Here is a 19,954-nt window from a genome sequence, read left to right on the forward strand (position 1 = left end):
GTAGTAGGCAGACAAGAGATACATAGGAAATTTTACTCAATACAAGAAAAGGGGAAACAGGAAAAGAGGCGGCATGAGCAAAGTCAATGCCTTGCTACTGGCAGGGAACCAGAACAGCAGTAACTAGGCCAAATTTTGCAGGACTACCACCAACCTCTCCAATGTCAGACTTACATAGGAATGGGCAGCTCCAGCCACATTCCCAAAGGACAGTAAACCAGAAAGCCCTCCCCACAGACAGATGGCCCAGTGGGCCCCCAGCTTAGGCTCTTCAAAACATGGCAGCTACAGGTCACAAGGCTCCAGCAGAGATGTTTGAAACTCTTCAAGAAGGGTTTCACGGTCATGGGGACGGATCCAGCTCAAACAGGTTTCTAGGTACAGGGGCAGAGACCTGGAGACCAAAAAGGGTAATGCCTAAGGGTAAAGGATAGGCAGAAGGTTGGGCAGCCATTCCCTCCCTTTTATTCACCACCACCCCCAAGAGTTCCAAAGATTCCAAGACACCAACTGCCCCTCAGCCCCAAGAGAGCAGATCTCAGCCTCACCATGTAGCATTCTCCTGTGGCAACTTAGTTTGGGCCTCCAGCCTCCGCCAGAAAGCAATGGCCTCATCCCTCCGATCCAGCCTCCTCAGAGTCTGAAGCAGGTGAAAGGAAGCATCTTGATTACCTGGAGCCCAACCCCAAAGTAGAGAGCCTTAGAACTTGACACAGCCTTAAGCATTATTTTATAAAAGGGGAAACTGAGGCCTAGAGTGGAGAAGTATCTTGCCTACAGTCACACACGGAGTCAGGAGTGGGTCATTCCCAACAGTTCCTATCCCTGAGTACTGCCTGCCCAGGACAAAGGGCTCAGCTGACCCTGCTCCAGCCCAGCACACTCCCAGCACAGTTATCTTCTTCGTGTCTGAAGAGACTGGGAAGACAGGGGATCTCCTGAGAGGCCTTCATACACACTTTGTATATGTCTGGTATATGTCTGCACACCTGGGTATATCCCTGGGTATATACAGCACAACCCCATTAACCCCTCCAGTCTGGGAATGTCACTCTTACACTAATCCCCAAGTATCACCCCATGGGCCTCTCTGTCATTGTGTGTACATGTCACGCAAGTATACATACCTGGGCACATCTGCACACTGAGGAGGAAGTCCTGTAGGGCTTTGGTATCTTGGCCACTGGTCACCCATCCTAGTCCACGACTAATCAAGGCAGCTGCCCGAAGCTGTTGTAGTGCCACATCTGAGGTACACCCCTGCTCACAGTTGGAAGCAGGTCCTGAGGACCACCACCAAAGTCAAGAAGTGTGTTCCCAGCCACACAGTCACCAACTCACCCCCTTGATCTCTTCTTGTGTCTGGAGTCCCTTTCCCTTAAATCTCCTGGTGGACTGAGACACACGGAAAGGGAACGGACATCCACCACCACCACTTCCAGAAGGGAAGAGGATAAGGGAGAGTTACCTTGTTAATAAAAGATAACAAAGATCACCTTGTTCCTTGTCCGTAGGCGTGGCCCGGAAGAGCAGCTCAAGGCACCTGAAATGGGACATGGAGCAGAGGTGAAGAGGAGTCAACATCAGAAATTCTAGGGCGAGTAGGTAAGAATGGAGCTCACCTAGTCAGGTCCCAATCAGAAAATTATCCCCCCACACTTCCCCTAGGGCTCTGGTTGGCTTCCTGGGCTTACCGGCTAAATTCGCTAATTGCCTCTTTTTGGGCCCCCAGTTGCACCCAGGCTTGGCCCCGAAGCAGATGGGTGGCAGAGACCCAGGGTGGGCAATGTGGTGACTCCTTGGTTCCTTTTCTGGCATTTCCCCACGGCTGGGGCATCTTGGGAAGCAGAGATGACATGCGGCTGAGCAGCTCCTCACATACAGTCAAAGCATCCTGTGCGCGGCCTGCCCGGATCAGCGCTGCTGCTGCCTCCAAGAACACCTCAGGCATACAGGGCCCTGTGGGGCAAGGGGGTGGGGAGATCTGGGGTGGGAGGAGGATGTAGTGACTTGAAATGACATGAGCCACCCCCAACCTCTTCACCAGGCCCTGGTACCATGCATAGACCACCCATTGCTTGCTGCCCTGGACCCCTTGCTCTGGGAACCTTTCCAGTCTGGCCTCCCATATTGGACAGAGACAAGCAGAGGAAAAAAGAGAAAACAGCAGTCCTGCTCGACTCCAAAGGAGACTCCAACCCTCCCACCCCACTGCAGAGAACCTTAAAGAATACTTACCTTTGGCTCTGAGCCATCCAGCAACAGGGCCAACAGGTCCAAGTAATGCTCCGCAGCGTCCTCTGCCCTAAGGAGTCATAGCCCATGAGCCTCACCTTAGGCCCTAGCAGGGCCCTCCAAAGGCTCTTAGCTAAGAAAAGGATGCTTAAGGGCCCTGGGGAGTGGGAAGGGTGGGGTCTTGGGGCTCCGACCCTAGCTCAGTATGGATCTACCCTCCTTATAGAATGGATTTGAGAAGAGACTACAGAGTTTTAAAGACACGGGTTAGGGTCTGAGTGAAGAGTCCTCAGTTCAGGTCCAGTGGCAAGGCAGGAGGCTGAGGAGTGGGGACCTATGGCCTGCCACTGACTTGTCCATTGCCCCCTGACTCGAAAAAATAGAAGCAGAGTCACACCTCAGGGGAGGCATCAGAAACGGGAAGAGAAGCTCAGGTAAGCAGGGCAGTGGAAGCTCACCTTCCTGTCTGTAGGCATCGGCTTGCTAGCAGGTACTTGGCCTGGCTCTGTGTGCCACAGTAAAGGGGTGAGGCTGGCTCAGGTCGTGGGAGTAGCAACTCTACCTCAATGAGAAGCTGGGGGGCTTCAGAACCGTGAGTAATACTCAAGGCCTAAAAGGGACAAAAAAAAGAAAGTATATCTATCATCTTTGCAAGTCATACTACCTTCTGCTTATACCTTGACTAGTCACCCCAACACAAGCACCTCAGCAATCCCCATATCTTCCCCTGGCACAGTTCCTTACCTCAACCAGTAGCTCCAGGCTCTCCAGCTCTGCTGCGGTGTTCCCCAGTTGCCGATATAGCCTGGAGGCCTCCAGAAGTGCGGGACCCCAGGTTGATCCTCCTTTCAGAGCTGAAAGCAAGTACAGCAGGGCTCTCTGTGGATTGCCCTAGACGGGTGAGAGGACACAAGGCTCAGGTACCGTCCCAAAGCAGAAAGCTGTCCATAACGCCCATGGTTTCCCCAACCCACCCTAGGATTGTCTTTACCATCTTACTGAGACAAGTTCCTAGGGCCGTGTACACCTGGACCAGCACAGGCTGTGGACAGAGACCTGAGGCCGCTTCATGCAGGCTGCTTAGTGCCCTGGACAGCCTCCCTGTGATCAGCTCCTGGAGGCCTGAGGGCAATCAGGGTGTGAGCTTAGAGAGGCCACAGGACAGGAGGTATGATAGGGAAGGTCCACTGAGATGAATGGGACTTGATTGGAAAGGCGGGAGCCAAAAGACCCCTTAAGATAGGGAGTAGGGAGGAAAGGAAGAGTCAGATCACTAGCTGACCTTGGCGATAGGCAGATGCTGTCAGAAGGACATCCCTCAAGCCCCGGGCATCCTGTATGGTCAGTGGGGCATCTGACTCCTCAGCTGGGAGGTTCCAAGTTTTTAGAAGCAGCAAGAGATCCTCAGAGGCCCCACTCTGGGGAGAGAAGGACAATCAGAGGCTCCAAGCCTGTAACCACCCCTTCTTCTCCTGTCTCAGTCTACCCTGGCTGGACCTTGAACTCAGGGGTTCTCCTGATTCCTATTCCCTCAGTTCTAAGAAATAGATAGCTATGGAGCGAGGATACAGGAAGTAAGAAAAATCTGGGGCAGGGGTAATCTATTCTAGGGTGCCTCCTCACTCACTATAAGCCCATAAGGACACAGGGTAAGGACCATGTTTGGGGTACTGACAAGAAGACTGAGGCTGGGAGGTGACTTCAGCAAGGTCATGAGAGACCTAACCCTATACAAGATCATTAAGCTATTTTTTTTTTTTTTAAAGATTTTATTTTTTCCTTTTTCTCCCCAAAGCCCTCCGGTACATAGTTGTGTATTCTTCATTGTGGGTCCTTCTAGTTGTGGCATGTGGGACGCTGCCTCAGCGTGGTTTGATGAGCAGTGCCATGTCGGCGCCCAGGATTCAAACCAACGAAACACTGGGCCGCCTGCAGCGGAGCTCGTGAACTTAACCACTCGGCCACGGGGCCAGCCCCTCATTAAGCTATTTTTAAAAACCACACTCGGGGCCGGCTCCGTGGCCGAGTGGTTAAGTTCGCGCGCTCCACTGCGGCGGCCCAGGGTTCGGATCCTGGGCGCGGACATGGCACCGCTCGTCAGGCCACGTTGAGGCGGCGTCCCACATCCCACAACTAGAAGGATCTGCAACTAAGATATACACCTGTGTACAGGGGAGGTTTGGGGAGATAAAGCAGAAAAAAAAAAAAGAAAAAAAGATTGGCAACAGTTGTTAGCCCAGGTGCCAATCTTTAAAAAAAAAAACACACTCTCGGGGCCGGCCTGGTGGCACAGCGGTTAAGTGCACACATTCCGCTTCTCGGCGGCGCACCACCAACCCAGCAGCCTTTCCAGCACATAATGATGCTACTGCAGCTGGGAGGGGTGGGAGAAGGGAACAGACCCTTAGATCCAGATCACTCCTCACATTACCTGGCTGCCATTCAGGGTCTGCAGCAGCAAAGTCAGGTCCCCAAGATGGTCAGTGGTCAGCCAGAGAGCAGCCTGCAGAGCAGCCAGGTGGTGAAGGGCAGGGAGCAGCTCCGGTAGAAGGGAGGAAGAATGGAGGACGGAATCCCACAGCGCACTCAGCCCACATTCCAGCCTGGGCTCCAGCTGCTCCTGGGTCTCCAGTACTGTAGAGTACACACATATACAGCTGAGGTGGGACTTCGTCTCTGGCTTTCTTTTTCTGCAGGAGCCCAAAGGTCACAAAGGGGCTCCTGGTCTGAGAGACACTTCGAGAATCAGAAAAGGGCCTGTCTCTCCATGGAGGTGACAGGTTATGTTGCTCCTCCCATCCACCTTGTAAAGATTTAAACCCAAACGGAGGTTGGCAGGGGCATGGAAGGCAATCTCTGGCCCTCACCTCTTTCTAGGCCCTGCTGGATACCCTGTGCCTGGTCCTCAGTGAAACCCTGGGCCAGGCTCGCCCTCAGGGTAATAAAGTTGCAGATGACAGTCAATTCCAAGGGGAGAACAGGAACAGCGGCAGGGAGCCCTAGAGCAATAAATGTTGATCTCACAGATGGCTCCCCCATAAATGATTCCCAAAATAAGATCTCAACCCAGAGATCACCCCACCCCAACCAAAATGGCCTCAGTAAAGAACCCACCCTTCGGACAGAGAGTTTGGAAAGGGCAGAAAGTTCTCCAGGTTAGACCATTCTGGAAACCACTTCTTCAAATGCTGCCATGTGTGTATGTGCGTGTAAGGAAGAAAAAGATTCCCTTGTACAAAGACGATTCCACTCCAGCCCCACCTGTACCTTAAACAGGATTCTCTGCCCCTTGAGTAATCACCTCAATCCCAGAAATGCAGAAAAGGAACTGGTCTCTAGCTGTGCATGGGAACCGACCATCCTGGGGAGGACCCTGCTTACCCTGCAGACAATGGAGAAGTTCCCTGAACCCTTCCAGTGCATCTTGAGCCAACTGCTGTCGCCTCAGAGACAGACCCTGAGCCACCTGCCAAATGTGGGATGGGGTGTCACTGAGGATTAGTCCTTAACTCTCCCAGTGCAACAGCGACAAGGGATGTCATTCTCCAGTCATTTCCGGCTCTTGAGGAAGGTCAAGCTCATCCCCTCTCCAACGGCTGGGGTAAATCCACTGCAAACCCTTTTATGGGGCTGCAAAGCGAGGGTCCCAGCAACCGCGTTACCTTGGCCTGTCGAACTAGCTGATCATTCCTTTGCCTCCACAGGTCCAGGCAGCTGGCATGTGGTGTTGAGGAGCCCAGAGGGGTCTCGTGGGACCTGGTGGCCGAGGCTGGGCCCGCACACTTGGAGGGGGCTGCTAAAGGGTAAGCCCTGCCCGGCCGAAGCTCCCACCCGAGCGGAGGGGAGTCTGTGCGCTTGCGCATCCCGCCGCCTCTCCTGGGCTCCCCTCGAGACCCGGCCGGCGGCCTGCCCTTTCCGGGAAAAGCAGACCCTCCCCTCACCGCTGGCCGGGCCGGCGACCCTCGGCTGCGGTTGGTCTTCAAGGGTTAGTCCCGGCGGGAAGGACGAGGAAGCGATGAGCCTGGCCCCGGCCAGAGAGGGAGGCCCCAACGCCGGAGGCGGGGCGAGTCAGCGGGGAGCTCGTGCCGCTCGCCGTCCGCCTGCGCGGCCTTCGGAGGCCGCGGTCCGAAACCGTCCGGCGCCGGAGCCCGCGCTCGGCCAGCCGCGCAGCCCCACGGGAGGCGCGCGCGGTGCGTGCTGGGAGTTGTAGTGCTGCCGCCCCGCGGAGGCAGCCCCGGCAGAAAGCGCCTCCCAGAGACCCTCCGTAGTCAGCCTGTCCTTTTTGTGCTCACCGTAGAGCGCCAGTGCACACACCGCAGTCTGACTGCATGCAGCGTGGCCCTGTGCTGTGCAGCCTGCACTGCTCAACGGTACCTGCCCAATCCTTTCAACAAATGGAGCTAGGAGAATTGGATATCCATATGCAAAAAACCCAACAAAAATACTGCGACCCTTACCATACATGAAATCAACTCAAAATGGATAAGTTGAACTTCATTAAAATTAAAAGCTCTTGTGCTACGAAGACGCGATCAAGAAAACGCAAAGAGGGGCCGGCCCGGTGGCGCAGCGGTTAAGTGCGCACGTTCCGCTTCCGGCCGGGGTCCGCGGGTGCGGATCCCGGGTACGGATCCAGCATGGCTCAGGCCACGCTGCGGTAGGTGTCCCACATATAAAAGTAGAGGAAGATGGCCACGAATGTTAGTTCAGGGCCAATCTTCCTCAGCAAAAAGAGGAGGATTGCCAGCAGATGTTAGCTCAGGGCTAATCTTCCTCCAAAAAAAAAAAAAAAAAGCAAAGAAAAGTCTCAAAGTAGGAGAAATTATCTGCAAATCATATATCTCATAATGGACTTGTATCCACAATATATAACTCTCAAAGCTCAATAATAAAAACATTTTTAAAACCATTTTAAGACAGGCAGAAAAATATGAATAGACATTTTACCAAAATAGATACATGAATGGCTAAGAAGCACACAAAAAGATGCTCAGCATCATTAGCCATTAGGGAAATGCAAATTGAAACCATGAGATACCACCGTGCACACACATATAGAATGATTACAATAAAAAATAAAGATAATCCCAAATGTTGGTGAGGATGTGGAGAAACTGGAACTCTCATAAATTGCTGGTGGAAATATAAAATAGTACAGTTACTTTGGAAAACCGTTTGGCAGTTTCTTAAAAAATTAATCATAACCTTACCATAGGACCCAGCAATTCCACTCCAAGGAATCCTCCCAAGAGAAATGAAAACAGATGTCTACACCAACACTTGTATGCAAATGTTCATAGCAGCTACAAAAACATAATGTCCATCAGTTGACCATAGCAATACAATGGAATATGACTCAGCAAAAAAAAAAGGGGCAAAAAAATAAAAAATGAATAAAGGCTTTTTAAACAACAAAAATCAAAAGGGGCTTAAAGTGACACATACATCAACATAGATGAACCTCAAAGACATTATTCTAAGTCAAAGAAGCTAGACCAAAAGACCATATATTCCATGATTCCAATTATATGAAATATTCAGAAAAGACAAATCTATAAAAACAGAACACAGATCAGTGGCCTGGAGTGAGATTGGGAATTGATTATAAACAAAGTGTAGGGAATTTGTGGGAGTGATGAAAATTTTCTAAAACTAAATTGTGGCACTTGACAATAGTTTGTTACATAGGATGCTGAAAGCACAAGCAACAAAAGAAAAAATAGGTTGAATTGGACTTCATGAAAATTTTAAAATTTTGTGCTTTAAAGGACACTATCAACAAAAGGAAAAGACAACCCAAAGAATGGATAAAATACTTGCAAATCTAATCTGATAAGAGAATTTATATCTAGACTATAAACAATCCTTATGTGGAAATTACTAAAAGAAACCTTAGTTAAATTGGAGTCAGGAAGGCCTGTAGGGGGAGCTCTCATGCCCTATCACACACGGTCAATTATAGCAAACAGGAAGAGATGTCAGCTTGCACCTTGGACAGGAAGCAAAACTACTTTACTACAGATGATTTCTCTCCCCATCCCCTTAACACCCTCCCCAATGGACTTTCCTTTAGGACAGTGCCTTCCTACTCCCCCTTTTTCTCTATAAAAGCAGCTCCCCTCCTTTGTTTTCCAGATTTGCCTATGATTTGCCACAGCATGCACATGCCAAATTACAATTCTTTTGGCTATTCCCAAATAAACTCATTTTGAGGGTAAAATGGGTGAATTCTTTTTTTTTTTAGGAAGATTAGCCCTGAGCTAACATCCACTACCAATCCTCCTGTTTGCTGAGGAAGACTGGCCCTGAGCTAACATCTGTGCCCATCTTCCTCTACCTGATATGTGGGACGCCTACCACAGCATGGCTTGCCAAGCAGTGCCATATCCTGACCCCAGATCCGAACCAGTGAACCCTGGGCTGCCCACGCAAACTGCACACTTAACCACTGCGCCATCCAGCTGGCCCCTGAATCTGCTTTTTAAGTTGATACTTGTAACTCAAAAAGACAACCCAATTAAAAAACAAAGGATCTGAATGGACAGTTCTCCAATAAGCACAAAATGCTCAACATCATTAGTCATCAAGGACATACAGGGGGCCGGCCTGGTGGCATAATGGTTGAGTTCATGTCCTCTGCTTCAGCAGCCTTGGGGGGGCTTTGTGGGTTCGGATCCCAGGAGAAGACCTACACATCGCTCATGAGCCACACTGTGGCAGGAGTCTCACAAACAAAATAGAGGAAGACTGGCACAGATGTTAGCTCAGGGCCAGTCTTCTTCCCCCAAAAAATAAATAAATAAAAAGTAAAAAAAATAAAAATAAAAAAAAAGACATGCAAACCCAAACCACCATGAGATACTACTTCACACCCACTAAGATGGTGAGGATCCAAGGTAGATAATAGTAAGTATTGGCATGGATGTGCAGAAATTGGCACCCTCATACACTGCTGATGGGAATGTAAAATGGTACAGCAGCTTTGGGAAAGAGACACACCGTTCCTCAAAAAGTTAAACACAGATTTACCATATGACCTAGCAATTCCCCCCAATTTACCACTTGGTATAAACCCAAGAGAAATGAAAACATATGTCCAAGTAAAACTTGTATATGGATGTTCATAGCAGCATTATTCATAATAACAAAAAGGTAAAAACAACCCAAATGTCCACCAGTGGATGAATGGATAAACAAAATATGATATATCCATGAAATGGAATATTATTTGGCTATAAAAAGAAATGAAGTACTGATACATGGTGCAACATGGATGAAGATTGAAAACATTAGGCCAATGAAAGAAGCCAAATAGAAAAGGCCACATATTGTATGATTCCATTTCTATGAAATGTCCAGAATATGCAAATATAGTCAGAAAGTAGCTTAGCGGTTGCCTAGGGCTAGCGGTGGAGGTGGGGAGGGTTGGAGGGTGAGAGGGAAGAGTATCGAGTTTCTTTTTGGGTTGATGAAAATGTTCTAAGATTGATTGTGGTGGTGGTTTACAACCGTGAATAGACTAAAAATCATTTAATTCTACACCTTAAATGGGTGAATTTTATGGTAAATTGTACCTCAAAAAAGCTCTTTAAAAAGAAACAATAAGTTAGTGTGGAATGGGCTCTGACGTCAAGTAAAAGGCAGGGATAAGAATTTTTAATAGTGTAATGTATCTTTCCCTAAAAAGATCTTGTAGGTAGATCAGGAGAAAAGGAAACAGTGGTTGGCAGATCAGCTGCTTATCCTGAGGCTGAGGGGAACGGGGCTCCCTGAAAAAAAGTGCGGGGGGAACTAAACAAGGATAGGGTAAGGGAATGGGGTCTGAAATCTTTCCCATGGGTGCTAGGGATGGAGAAAGGGTCTTTATTTCTTCTCACAAAGGCACTGTCTATTCACTAAATGATGCTTGGGATCTGTGTCCACCAGACTGAGGAGGGGGGAAGGAGATTTTTTTCCTAATTAATTTTACAGTCTAGCTGGGGCCTAACCTCTCCCCTTGCATTATTAAACCCATTCCTGCCAGAGTTACCAGTGTCCTATCCTCTAGTTGTCGGAAACAGTATATACACTTTTCATCATTTATTTGACCTCTGTAGCACTGGGGACTGTTGGCCATTGATAATTAGGACTCCTCCTTTAGGCCCCACAGCAGTGAACACCTTTACCTCAGCATCACTGCTACTCAGCTTCTCTTCTTCTTCCTGTCAAGCAGAAGTCAGTGCTGACTCACAATTTAACACCTGTTCTTCTCTCTCTCAGTGGTCTCATCTCCTCCTGTCCTGGGCTCTCAAACCTCAAACCCCAGTCCTGATCCTTCTCCTCAGAGCCTCTTCTCCACTCTTTTGATGGACATTTCCACAAAGATTTCATGCCAGTACTTCAACATGACACAGGAGTAGCAAGCTAAATGGAGAGCACAGGACACATGCATGAGGAGCATTATATTCAAACAGTTTTGGCTTCAAGTCAAGAATAATCCATGGGACAAGATGGAATGCTGTGTAAGATGGGCAAGTAGGTCTGATAAAAGGGAGCACAGGTTGGGAAACTAGGGAGGCCTCCACAGAAATGAAGGGCAAAGGGTGTCCTGGAGTGAAACAACACAGTTAAGGAGAAGACACAGCACTACTGGGGCTTTAGAGAGTAAAAGTCTGTGTGCTCCATGATGCCTGGGCTTATCTTTTCAGCCATCTCTGTTATCAGCCAAAGCAGAAAAATTTAATAAAATATGTTGCATGGCAAAGGAAAACAGAAGGTGGGATAATAGGAGTAATTTGGGAAGAGGTGGAGGAATGAATTCAGACAACTCCAACCACGTCTCAAAGGTTCTCAGGTGCAGCCAGGTCTGGATAAAATGGCTGATCCCATCTGTGCTTGGTGAGAGGCGAGACGCCCTCTCCCTAGCCCCTATATGATGTAGGGACTCCCCCACATCTCAGACACACATATTTACATTATTATTTTATTCCACTTTGGAGACCACCCCCAAGTCCCTCAGATGCATCCAAAACAGGAATTAGGGATCAGCCCCACTACAATTTTGAACTATAAAATAATGAACTCCCAAATGCCAGTAACTCTTAGCTGCATGGTGGTAAGAGGTGTGCCTGAGCCTCTCTTACAGATGATCCAGCACCCACAGAGGCCAGGCTAGACTGTTCTCCAGCTCTCTCCATGGCCAGGAGCCAGCACCCACAGCCTAGGCTACCTCTGCTGGGCCAGAACTAGCTGCCTGAACCAGGAGTTCACAGCACCATCCACTCGCATCACCAAAGCTATGCCCAGGAAAAGTCCCACGCTGCTCACAATGAAGCCCACGGCCTCAAAAATGAACCTGGAAGGAAAGGTGGAATATCAGCAGACACTGAGAGTAGGTCTAGAGCCTTCCCCTGCTGAGGCAAAACCTTGACCACCCTGGATATTCATTCTTTGCTCCAAGCTTCACCCTCCCCAACACCCCTACTTCTCAAGCAAATCTACTCACTTGGGGGCAAATACCTTCCAGACCATGAGATGCCTGCGGAGGACGGAGGCTGCCAAAGCACAGGCCAGAATCTAAAGGAGGAGAGGAGGGGTCAAGTTACTTGCGAAGGGGAGGAGGAAACAGGTCAAGGAGAGACTTGCTGTAGGCCACTGTGAAGAACAGGACAAGTAGGAAAGTATGGCGTGTCGGTAGAAAAAAACTTGGGCTAGGAGTTAGGAGACCTAATTCTTTCCCTGGCCCCACCATGACTCACTGTGTGACCTTGGGCAAGCACTTTCCATCTCTGCCACTAACACTCAGGCTCTGCCTTCCAGGATGGAGGAAGATGTCAGAGTCACACCTTCTGCCTCTGAAGGATAGGAAGCAGATCCATGACCACAGCTTGGAAAAGAATCCTGACCATCACCTCAGCTTTTCCAGTCTGTCCACTAAGGCAGTAATCCCCAAATGCAACCAGCAGGGTCCAGATCTAGCTTATAGAGAGGAACCAATCCGAGACTAGGATTAAGGACACGCAGGTTCCAGTCTCAATACTGCCATGTGAGGCCACTGGCCTTGCACAACCACTTCACTTATCTTTACCTCAGTCGAGGCTCTCTCCCAGGGTTTTGGCAAAGTATGAAAGAAAGAATGTGACGTATACGCATGAGAAAAGGTCACTAACTTCATGATCACTCCCCTGCACCCACCTGAATACCAAGGACAAAGAGGTACTTGAGGCCCAGCTGCAGCAGCGCTGCATTGAAGTGGTGAGGTACATCACGGAGCCTCATCTCCATCAGCGGCTCCTCCTCCTCCTCAGCTTCATTCCCTGGGGGCTGCCGCCTCTTCTGGGGCCCTTGACTCTCACAAAGGAAGGGCCAGAGCAGGAGCAATGGGCAACCTACTACCTCAGAGGAAGACAAGGCTAGAATCAATGGGGAACCCAGGGGCCAGGCCACTCTGGCCCCCAACCACCCTAGTTGGCTCAGCCTCTAATCAGTGTAAGGCAAGGGGTGCCAAAGATCCAACAAAGTCACATCTCCACTCAAATCCAGGGGTTTCCTTTCCTTCCACAGAGCCAGAGGGAATAACAGAAGCAAGGGAGGAATCAGGAAGTACCTGCGAAGAGGAGATGGGAGGCAAAGGTGTTGGCTCCCACCAGTAAAGCAGGCAGCCAGGTAGAGGAGCCATGACCTTCTGGGAATCCAACAAAGGCTGCATGCCAATGGATAGCTGGAAAGACAGGCTGGTGGCCCGTGGAGTAGAAGGTCTGTGTGGCCATGAGGGCCCAAGCAGAGACTGCCTGCCATGGCACAGTAAAAGGACCTGTGGGAAGAGATACGCCTCTTTATGGTCACATCCCATTTCCTAATTCATAGCCTTCTGCCCTATGATCATAAACTCCTACCACTTCAATGCTAATTCTCATACACACACACACACACACGCCCATCATCCAAACCTCTTTATAGCCAACACTCTGTATTCTAATTCCTTCTGTGACACAAAGTGCCATTACTCTAATCTGAACCCCATTGTGGTCAATCTCTTTCTCTCTCTCATACGCACAAAGCTCACTAGGACATTATACACTCAATTCACCACTCCCATCACTGGAAAATCAGGAAATGCGCTCATGAGGATGTAGCATTTCCATAAGAAATGAGTCTTGGAGTACTCTGTCTCCCTCCTCCACGAACCCCGCTGGCCCTGAGAGTCAATGGGAGGGATAAGTTAGCTTGGCTATCGCAGATAAGAGAGAGGAGATCAAGAAGACCCTCCAAACTGTGTGGGGCATGAAATCCTGTGTCAAGGCGAAGAACCTGAGGAGCAACACCTCCCTGAAAACAAGAGGGGCCGAACTGACATCACTACTGTCTTTGGAGGAATCAGGGCTGAGATAGGTATTTACCAGGGGTGGTGATGGGTATCCCAGCAGCAAGCAGATGCAGGAGAAGGAAGCTCTGAAGAAACAGAAGCAGGAAAACAAGGCTAATGCGCTCTGCATGCAACAGCAGAAGTGGGAAGGCCAAGAGGGTGAGGGCTGTGACCACAGCAGCTGAGTAGACACTCCCCAACTGACGGGCAGCCACAGTCAGGGGCCTCTGAGGTTTGGCCCTCTCTAGCCGGCCCCGGAATTCCTCCTGCATATGTCGGTAGATTTGAGGAACCACATAATCCAGGTCAGCCTGAGAAGTAGGGGGGCCTGAGAAGGGAGCGAGGACAGTCCTGCTCTTTGGAGCACCCGTTGCAGCCTTCACCAGCACCGTCACAGGCCTCCAGAGCAGCAGCATGAGCCCTGAAGCCGCCAACCCTGCCACAGCCCTAGGCAGCACTACTGATGCCCCAGCGACCAGGGCCCGGAGACGTGGGGGTGCTTCATCTGCCCCAGATGCCAATGCCCAGTAGGCAGCAGTGCCCAGTACCATTACGGGCAGCCCCCAGCGCACAAAGAGTACAGGGGGCTCAGGGCTCTTGAGATCACCATAGCGACGAAGCCATAGGCGCACAGCAGCTAACAGAGCCACCAGCGCCCCCACGCAAGCTCCATACCACAAATTCTTGGCTCGACCACCCACCATGGAGGCCAGAGGACTCAGCCAGGGAGAGGAGCGGCAAGCAGGTGTCTCTTCAGGGCAGCGATGAAAAAGCCCAGCTAGCCTTATACATAAAAGTAACCCAACTCCGAGCCCCAGGGCCTGCACACCATTGTGCCGTGGGGGGCCTGTGGGGGCTGAAAAGCCAAGGCGAGGTATTGTGAGTAGCTTAGGTGGCAGCAGCCTGCCCTCCCAGTGAAGCTGGACAACCAGGAGCAAGATGAGTGAGCCCAAAAGGAAGGGGGTGGCCCTGGCCTCAGCAACAACAAAACTATCAGAGAAGAAAGCAGCAAAGCGAATGAGCAAGAGTAACAGGACAGGCCCAGGGATGGGAAGCAGGGCTGCCAGCGGCCTCTTGGACCCCCAGTCAGCCCAGGCTTTCCACAGAAAAGGCAGAAGTGAGCCCACTGCAGCCATGGCCCCTAGAATCACTGGATCCAGCTTCAGCTCAGTAGTTGCCAGGAGTCCAGCACACACTATGGCCCCAGCCAGGCCCCAGGCCATGGGGATCAGGAGGAGACGATGGAAGCAGAAGCCTGGGGATGTCGCCCACTGGGATACCAGCAGGCAGAGAAAGCAGGCAGCAGCCAAGATAGCAGCACCCACTGCCATGCGGATCAGAGAGAAACGAGCCCAAGACTCAAGGCACATGGCCTGAACTCCCCGCAGGAACTGCTGCAGCTCAGGAATCACAGTCTGCAGTGCTGCCTCAGCCCTCTGCGGGCTTTGCAGAAGCCGCTGGTAGTCAGCAGAGGCCTTGGAGAAGAGGTTCTGCAGCCGATGAAGCTCTTTAACTTGGAGGTCCTGAGCAGCAGCTGAGTAGGTGTAAAGAAATCGGGACACCTGGCAGAATAGGTCAGAGGCCAAGGGGAACAGGTCAGAAATATAAATTGGGACTGAGGTAAGGATAGGTATTACCAAAGGGAAAACCTGGAAATCAGGGACCCAAACTCTGTCCAGGACAGTGGGGAAGGGAAGGGTAAGGGCCATGGAAGGTGGGATTAAGACTGAACAAAGGATGATGGAGCGGGTAATTGTGCTTCTCCCACGCCCACCCTAGCTGTCACCTGGAAGCTCAGCCCACTACCTACCTGCTGGGCATTGAGATGGAGAGCTGAGGCTTGGGCCAAAGCAGAGAAGTGAGGCTGGGAGTCTTCGACTTCTGAGAACAGCTCAGCTATCACCTCCCCAATGTTCCCAAATGGGATGGGGAGGCCCAGCAGCAGGGCCAGTGTAGGCACAAGGCTGATTTGAGGAATTACCTCTGGCTCCTAGAGGACAAGAACGGGTCAATAGTTTGCCACAGAGCCGAAGTCAGTGTTTAGGACAGAAGATATAGGGGTCCAGGTAGGAAATGAGAGTGAGGATGCCCAGGGTCATGAATTTGGGGGCCTAAAATGGAGGGATCCACAAGGAAGCTGTGATTAGGATGGGGCTTGAATACCAGGCGGGCATATAAAGCACACCTGAGGCCTCACCTCTGGTGGCGCGCTGGGGAAGAGGGCTGCGGGACTGTACAGAAAAAGTGCAGCCGATATCTCCAGTTCACTGTCCCCTCCATGGTCCCCACTCATGGTCATCCCATGGTCTCCAATCACCACCAGCAGTGTGTCATTCTCCAGACGCTCCACAAGTTCCCTGGGGGCCAAGAAACATGTCAGGGGGTAGGGATGGATAAAGATTTTCTCAGGGGCCCATTAACTCTCAGTCATAACTTCTAAAGGGCCTAGACCTTTAGCAGAGACATCTCTTCAGTCATAACCCTAGCGCCCAAAGCCACATGCTAAGTCACTCAAGATGGATGAGACCCCTAGCTTCAGAAAAAAGGCCTAGAGAAGATAGAATTCAGGCAAGAAAGAGGCTCCAAGATAAGGACTTCTTCTCTTAGGATCATACATCCTGAGATTCTTAGACACAAACCCACTCCGCCAGCCAATATCCCACACTCACTGGATCACCTGGTCCATTTGACTAAGTTTCTTGGCCATTTCAGGGTGGTAAGGGCCATGTTTGTGGCCACAGTGATCCACACCCAGGAAGTGAGCGATCAGCACGTCCCATTCACCACTGTCCACTGTGAAGGGAGAACACTGAGCACAGGACTAAGGCCCACTCCTCAACCCCAGCCAGGTCTGATGCTCCTGTGTCGGGGACCAACCCCAGGTCATTGCACCCATGGGAGGCTCAGAATTTGTGGACTGAAGTAGCCCTCCCCAGCTCCCAGTCTTCGTCAGGCCTGCCTCTGGCCCCATGCTCACTGGTTGGGTAGAGGTGTTCCAGGATGCCATTGTCCACTGTGTGCAGGTCTCTGACATTAAAGGATGGGAAAAAGAAAGCTTGGGAGAAAGCTCCAGGAAAAAGATCTTTCCAGGTATCATCTCCCATGAAGACCACACGCCTTCCTGCAGGGAAATGAGAGTGGGTCACAGCCTGAGCAGGAGTCGGGGCAGGGGGATAGAGGAGGCCCTTTAAAGACCTATCAGAAATTCCAACCATGCACTCTAAGGCACAGCAATTCCATCCAGCAACTCTTTATCCTGCAGGGCCTAAAATTTTATGCCAGGAAGCTTTCCCTGATAACTGTGCTCCACCCAGACCTCTCCTTGTTCCTACAAAAGGCTCTGCCAGCTCTCAGTCCCTGGCTATCTGCACTGCTCTGTTTTTCCTAGGTGTTATCAGTGAGTGGACAAGGTCTGAACCCTCTGCTCTCTCCTAACTTGTGAGGGCCCCAGACCCACATCTTCTCCTCTTTCTCTCTCCCTTCCCCCTTTACTGAGAGCTCCCCAAAAGGAAAACCATCAGCCCATGCAGATTAAACTCCACAAGGACAAAGCCAGACCTGCACCCCTGCATGCAGCGCCCTGCTCTCTTTCTCCTCCCCTGTCCTCTCACAGCATAGCCAAGCATGCAGCTGGGCACTCAGAGTTCTGGCTCTCTGACTGCTAAAGAAGAAATTTGCCAAGGTACTCCTGGCCTCCAAAGAGGCCCAGACAAACCTGCATTGGTGAGCTGCTTAATGAGATTGTCTTCCACTATGGCATAGCTGGCAAAGTTACTGCCAGCATCGATAAAGGTAGGCAGTGAGCCTGTGGTGAGGGCCTTGAGGCGCTGCATGGTGGTGGTGGGTGGGTGAGCCTTTGACTGGTAGAGCCTGGCATGGTGGGGCTGAATCTCCAGGATCCTCTGCAAGGATCCCAGTTTGCCCAGGAAGGGTAGGGAGACAGGAGGCTCCCCAGGAACGTGTGAGCGCTGGGGCTGGGCGAAGTCAAATCGCAGAGCATCTATGAGCACCAACACAACTCGAGAGAAGCGAGAAGCCATCCAGCAGGCCCCAGGCTCCCCTCGGCTCCCCCATGGCAGGGACCCAGGGCCTGGGGGCTCTCGGCAGCTGCTATGGTTGCTGAGCTCCAAACGGGTGAGCAGGAAGCCACCGGTGAAGAGGGCAATGCCTGCGTAGAAGAGGAAGCTGACCCAGGCCAGGAAGAGCAGCACCGAGATCTTCTGCATCCTGGTGGTGGCGAGGGAGGGAATTCATCACTGTGGAGCAAAGAACCAGTGGATATTCTGGTCCCTCAATACAAAGCCCAGCTAAAATCACTTCTTCTTGGAAGCCTTGCTAAAGATAAACAGACCCATAGCCAACCCAATGCAACTTTCCTCTCTACCAGTTATACCAGTGTTAGGTGAGGTCCGCAGACTATGGGCATCAACCTGGAGCGGTTGTTAAAAATACTGATTAGCAGGCCCCACCCCAGACCCACTGAATCAGGATCTTGGGGGCGGGGCACAGGAATTTGCACAAGTACTCCGGAACATCCTAACGACGAAAACACAGGCCAGGAGGGAAACTTATTCCACGTGGCAGAGTGCTCCGACAGCCCGCTTCTGCGCCCCTCTCCGCGCCAATCTCAACACCCCTGGGGCGGCCCGGGCTCGCGGCCGAGTGAGAACCCGGGAACGCGACGGCGCCGCCGGGGGGGACGGAGGGACGAGGGGAGGAGTCACGCTCCGCGTCCAGACGGCCGGCCAGCCAAAGCCGCGGGCAGAGGTGCGGCGTCTCGGGTCGTTGGGCCTCGCTGGGCCCCAGACGTCCTCCGGCGGCTACCCGCCTCGGCCCGAGCCCCCGGCCCCCGGTCCGGGCACGCTGGGCTGCGAGCTGAGGGCTCCCTCACCGCGCGGAGAGAGGGGCGTGCGAGGGACCCGGAGCCCAGCTCACCTTGAACGGCGCCCGGAAGTGCGGCGGCGGCCCAGCGGCCTGGCGGCGGCGCGCTCGAAACAGCGGCCCGCGGGCGGACGCCACCTGCCGGCACCGCGAGGAGGAGCGGGAGGAGCGCAGGGCCGGCCGTGGGGAGGAGCAGGAGGAGCGCAGGGCCGGCCCCGGGGAGGAGAGGGAGGAGCGCGGGGCCCGCCGAGGAGCTTGAGGGAGGGTTACAGCACCTCGGGAGCAGAATGCCTGCAAGGGCTAAGCGGGAAGAGTTCAGAGAACCCTATCCATTCTTGGTTAAGACAAAAAACTAGGCCTCTGGAATAAAATTTAGCTTGAATCCTACCTCTGCCACTCACTGTCGTCACTGGCATTACCTCGTCTAAAACAGGGATAAATACTTATTTTCTCCCTCTTGTTTAGCTGACTCCAAATGACAGATTTTATTATTCCTCCTCTCCAGTTCTTTCACTGACTCTTACAACTCAATAATAACAAAATAAGTAATCCAGTTTAAAAATGGGCAAAGGGTCTGAAGAGACATTTCTCCAAAGAAGATATATAAATCACCAATAAACACGTGAAAAGATACTCAGCATCATTAGCCATCAGGGAAGTGCTGGCGATACCACTTCAAACCCACTAGATGGCTATATCAAAAAGATGAATAAGAAATACTGGTGTGGATGTGAAGAAATTTGAATTTTCATACACTGCTGTTGGGATTGTAAAATGGTGCAGCAGCTCTGGAAAACAGTTTGGCAGTTCAAAATGTTAAACATAGAGTTACCATATGACCCAGCAATTCCATTCCTGGGTATATACCCAAGAGAACTGAAAACATGTGTACACAAAAACTTGCACATGAAGGTTCATAGTAGCATTATCCATAGTAGCCAAAAGGTGGCAACAACCCAAATGGCCTTCACTGATGAATAAACAAAACATAGAATATCTATACAATAGAATACTGTTCAGCATAAGGAGGAAAGCAGCACTGCTATATGCTACTACATGCACGAACCTTAAAAACATGCTGAGTGAAAGAAGCTGAGCACAAAATAGCACATATCCTATTATTCATTTATATGAATATGTAAATCTACAGAGACAAAAAAATGAGTTAGTGGTTGCCTACGGCTCGGGGGCAGGGGAGGGACTTAATGAGTGCAGGGTTTTGTGGCCCGGTGGGGATAGGGGAGCAGTGATGAAAATGGCCTAAAATCGTGATGTTCAACAACTCTGTGAATATACTACCAATTAGTGAGTTTACATTTTAAATGGGTGAGTTGTATTGTCTGTAAATTATTTCTCAGTAAAGCTACTATTGAAAACAAACGAAAAAACCTCTCCGCTGGTTTCTCATCTCGGAGCAAAGCCCAAGTTCTTCCAGTGGCCCTACATGGCCCTACAAGTCTACATACCAGCTTCCTGCTTCCCTCTCTGATTCAT

At 51.0% G+C, this 19,954-nt stretch overlaps 2 protein-coding genes across 7 annotated transcripts; both read right to left on the minus strand.

Moving 5' to 3' along the window:
• Positions 1–19: 19 nt before the first annotated feature.
• FANCG (FA complementation group G) lies at positions 20–8,501 on the minus strand. Of its 4 annotated transcripts, none has more exons than XR_006890163.1 (14): positions 5,898–6,977; positions 5,617–5,701; positions 5,103–5,234; positions 4,667–4,869; positions 3,518–3,653; positions 3,227–3,357; positions 2,980–3,126; positions 2,694–2,845; positions 2,239–2,305; positions 1,695–1,984; positions 1,497–1,543; positions 1,128–1,283; positions 549–640; positions 20–394 (listed from the first exon to the last, which is right to left on the minus strand). XR_006890163.1 is itself a non-coding variant. In XM_046672090.1 (14 exons), the coding sequence occupies exons 1-14, from the start codon at positions 7,446–7,448 to the stop codon at positions 286–288; spliced, it is 1,782 nt and encodes a 593-aa protein (XP_046528046.1). In that variant the 5' UTR covers positions 7,449–8,501; the 3' UTR covers positions 20–285. The 4 variants fall into 4 exon arrangements, 3 of the variants coding, with proteins under 3 accessions (XP_046528046.1, XP_046528039.1, XP_046528032.1); XM_046672090.1 differs by lacking the exon at positions 5,898–6,977 and adding an exon at positions 7,446–8,501 and having other exon boundaries at positions 549–672; XM_046672083.1 differs by having other exon boundaries at positions 549–672; positions 2,980–3,089; positions 3,235–3,357.
• Positions 8,502–9,018: 517 nt separating this feature from the next.
• On the minus strand, positions 9,019–18,602 carry PIGO (phosphatidylinositol glycan anchor biosynthesis class O). 3 transcript variants are annotated; one of them, XM_046672038.1, is made up of 12 exons: positions 18,515–18,602; positions 17,295–17,835; positions 16,557–16,700; positions 16,249–16,372; positions 15,777–15,936; positions 15,390–15,569; positions 13,614–15,141; positions 12,821–13,027; positions 12,409–12,605; positions 11,720–11,790; positions 11,444–11,569; positions 9,019–10,638 (listed from the first exon to the last, which is right to left on the minus strand). In XM_046672038.1, exons 2-12 carry the CDS (start codon positions 17,803–17,805, stop codon positions 10,602–10,604), a joined length of 3,285 nt encoding a protein of 1,094 aa, XP_046527994.1. In that variant the 5' UTR covers positions 17,806–17,835; positions 18,515–18,602; the 3' UTR covers positions 9,019–10,601. The 3 variants fall into 3 exon arrangements, with proteins under 3 accessions (XP_046527994.1, XP_046528000.1, XP_046528005.1); XM_046672044.1 differs by having other exon boundaries at positions 17,295–17,806; positions 18,515–18,580; XM_046672049.1 differs by lacking the exon at positions 9,019–10,638 and having other exon boundaries at positions 11,184–11,569.
• Between the last annotated feature and the right edge of the window lie 1,352 nt (positions 18,603–19,954).

The sequence above is a fragment of the Equus quagga genome, chromosome 1 (genome assembly GCF_021613505.1).
Source record: "Equus quagga isolate Etosha38 chromosome 1, UCLA_HA_Equagga_1.0, whole genome shotgun sequence".
Classification (NCBI taxonomy): domain Eukaryota; kingdom Metazoa; phylum Chordata; class Mammalia; order Perissodactyla; family Equidae; genus Equus; species Equus quagga.